This window comes from Rhagoletis pomonella, unplaced genomic scaffold (genome assembly GCF_013731165.1).
Source record: "Rhagoletis pomonella isolate Grant_MI unplaced genomic scaffold, Rhpom_1.0 Rhpom_scaffold_00007, whole genome shotgun sequence".
Lineage (NCBI taxonomy): Eukaryota > Metazoa > Arthropoda > Insecta > Diptera > Tephritidae > Rhagoletis > Rhagoletis pomonella.
Window position 1 is genome coordinate 36,648,631 of NW_023458561.1, and position 3,450 is coordinate 36,652,080.

At 41.9% G+C, this 3,450-nt stretch overlaps 1 protein-coding gene across 1 annotated transcript in view; it reads right to left on the reverse strand.

The window, feature by feature from the left end:
• LOC118743796 (nuclear pore membrane glycoprotein 210) overlaps nt 1-3,450 on the reverse strand; it is a 120,466-nt gene that overhangs the window by 2,024 nt on the left and 114,992 nt on the right. The window contains exon 25 of the mRNA XM_036476560.1: nt 1,570-1,868. Coding sequence (XP_036332453.1) covers nt 1,570-1,868 — 299 coding nt within the window. The remainder of the gene's footprint in view (nt 1-1,569; nt 1,869-3,450) is intronic.

Below are 3,450 nucleotides of genomic sequence, written 5' to 3' on the forward strand. Positions count from 1 at the left end.
TGAGCCCTTGGCAAACTTTGAATAGAATTTCGTTGGATGCTGCAGAGAGCGGAGCGGCAGTTGGGTATCGGTAATCTATCTAGAAAATTATATTTACGTCATGCGGTAGGTGGCCTAACTATGCAATGGTGTGCTTTATTCAATGGCGGAATTTTGAAATTATGATCTAAAGGGATTACAAAAGCGCTTTCATAGCAATAGTAGTTGATCCTGTTGCGCTTGGCATTACACAATGAAGTAATTATAACAAATTTGATTTTAATTAATGCAGTTTACAGTTCTTAGTTTACAAGTGGTACAAAATTTGCTTGCGAATAAACACTGTTATCCGCTAAAGTAACTCATAATTGTTTGCCACACGGAGAGGTAGCAACGCAGTACGGAAATGTCTTGGCGGTAAATAAAATTTTTAATACTCAACACGCGAAGACTCATCTATGTACTGGGAGCAAAATATATATTTTGGGAAGAAAGCGTAATGCTGTAGGTACGCTAAAAAATGTGCACATAAACATACTACTGAAAATTGTTAATTTCTCAACGGGCAGCATTAAGGACAAGCAAATAGCTGTCGCATGTTTTTAGGCGCACTTGCTATTTTTTTTTTTTTTTTTTTTGTTTGTAGATTTTTGGCGATCAAAATTAGCGATAGCGAATGTTGGAATCCGGCTGCTGAAATTGGTTTTCAAACATACGAATGTGTTATTTACTAAGAAGAATCTGCTTGGTTGTGCCTTGCCTTGCAAGTTGATCTGCCATGCAGTTGCCCTTGCATGCTCCTTTGACGAGAGACCCAAGTGAGGTGTAGTATGTTCTGCTTGGCCATCTGCTATAGAGATAGGTAGCAGTCCAGCTCAATCTTTTAATAAAACGCGAAAGAGCTCAGAGGTTTGATTGCAGCCTGGCTGTCACTAAAAATGAAGATGTCCCTTCCCATAATTTCGGTGCCAAGATTCTCAGCAGCCTCCATGATAGCTGAAACTTCAGGATGGTTTCGTGTGAGAATGCCCCCTCTTACCTTACCGTCGAGTTTCAAGCCAACTGTGTAGATGTCAATACCATCAGGTGGAGTGTTGAAATCTTCTTCCATTCCTCCCTGCTTGGAATTCTTGTGCTAAAGTTGCTTTCCGGAACCGATATTGAAGCGCAGCGGTCTGTGCTGTTCGGATTGAAGCAAAATTTATTTAATATACAAGAGTGTCCCTGGGCTTAAGCAAAGAGCAGCGAGCAGCGAGCTAAAAAAAGCATTCAGCCCATCGTTTGGCGTGGTTCTGAGCGTTCCGCTTATACTGGACCTTTATCTAATACGGCCACCATACTACTCCATACTACACCATACTACCATACATACCATACATCATACTACTACATACCATACCACTCCATACTAGAGGATTGGTCATACGACTGCTATAAATATCCATCGACAAATCCGGGGACTGAGGCCCCATCTCTTGCATATGGCCCTTTTACTAGTATAGAGGGGTACAGTTCAGCTAAAATAACGCCTAGAAATTTGGCTTTTGTAGCAAGTCTTAACCGGACTTTGTTTAGCTCCGGTGGACTAACCGAAGTCCTTTTGTAACTTCTCGTAAAGAAGACGAGGTCCATTTTGCTTGAGCTGACGCTTAGGCCACAGCGGGTGGACAACTTGGATACACCTCGAAGCGTTCGCTGCAGTAGCTCACATAGCGTTTGCGGAAACTTTTCCATCAATGCGATTGCACTGTAATCGGCGTATGCAACGAAAAATACCTCAAAGTTCTGCACTGTTGATTGAGGAGGGTGCTCCGAGTCGTAGGGCATGTAGGCCGAAACCAGCAAGATGGATGTTCTCTCCAGCTCCAAAAGTGTTGTCGCGACGTCACCTTCACTATAATTAGGTAAAAGAAAGATTTTTTAATCCACTTTTGCCAAAATGCAGGCTCTAATTTTACCTTACCACGCTCTGCGAACAGCTCGAAACCCGTGGCACCCAATCCATAGACCCATCAGTTGAAAGCCCACGGTCATTGGATTAGTGCCAAACCAACATCGCCTTTGGACAGACGACATAGAAGAGCTGCCGAGGCTGCTTTAGACCTGTGGAGGTTGACCTGCACTCCCCGTCTCTGTAAACCAGTTCCTCCTCCGCAAACACCCTATGCATTGTCGATGCATAGTTCGATTGTGATGAGTCGTTGCTCTCAGCGCGACGAGCGTCCCTACGATACACTCTAAGTATGGCCTCATCGGGGCCATAAAACACTTGACCTCCTCTCCAGGAGCTGAAGTCACATCTTATTTAGGGATAAAACCACTTGTCTTGAAGGGCCAACAGCATCCTCCACCCCTCCAATCACTCGTCAGAAGAGCTGGATTCATCACTTTAAGCATATTTAGAATGCTCGCCGGTGCAGAAGTTGTCGAGGGAACCCATGCCATTGTTCTGGGTCTGACTGGAATATCCTTACAGTTCACAACCTCCAACCTAGCCACAGAATAGGCGAAGCCTGTCTTTGCAACGGCGGCCATGTACAGCGCCAGCGATATTGGGTTCCGGGGTTCTGCAGCAGAACATCACCAAGGCTGCCTTCACCCATCTCTACTGTTGCTTTGGTATGGACCGGAGCTCGTTGCCTCGGTCCAAAATCCCAGATATTGCCGAACTGTGTATGTATGTATATATTAATAGTGTTATAATTGATGTGTATACATTAGGGTGGTCCAAAAATGCATACGAAAAAGTAAAGTCAGAATTTCTATGCTCTCACCCCCTAAAATTGTTCTATACCGAGAAAAATATACCCCTATTTTTTTATTTTGAAATCAAATTTTTTTTATATAATTTTCTAAATTTTGTTATCATCTCATAAGCTGGTAACAAAAAATTGCCCCTTGAAATATGCAGTACCAGAATTTCTACAAATCTTCGTAGCTGAATTGCTGCGTATTTTCACTGCTTCACATCAATATACCTAGAATAGCGGTGACAAGAAGTGGTAACATTTTTTGGTAATAAAACTTTCCGGTTGCAAAATCATCTGTAACGTGCAGAATAGATCTGTGCACTATTGTGGTAAAAAAAAAAAAAGAAAAGTCAAAATTTTGATGCTCTCACCCCTAGCATTGTTCTATGCCGGAAAAAACATGCTAATTTTTTTTTTTTAATTTGAGATCAAAAAATATTTTGAGGTCGCTCAAAGCGCTCACAGTTTTCCATGTATATTATGTATATGTATTTTTTTTTCGTAAATATTTTTTGATAAGGGTGTCCCCATCACCCAGTGGGGTGAGAACATTAAACTTGCTACTTTACTTTTACACATGCATTTTTAGACCACCCTAGTGTGCAATGTACGACATTTCTGCATATGCGCATTATCATTCATAGTTATGCGAATTAATCGCTAGGATGGACTATGATTTTGTCGCCCGTAAAATGTTCATAGTGCAATTCGGATTTGTTTA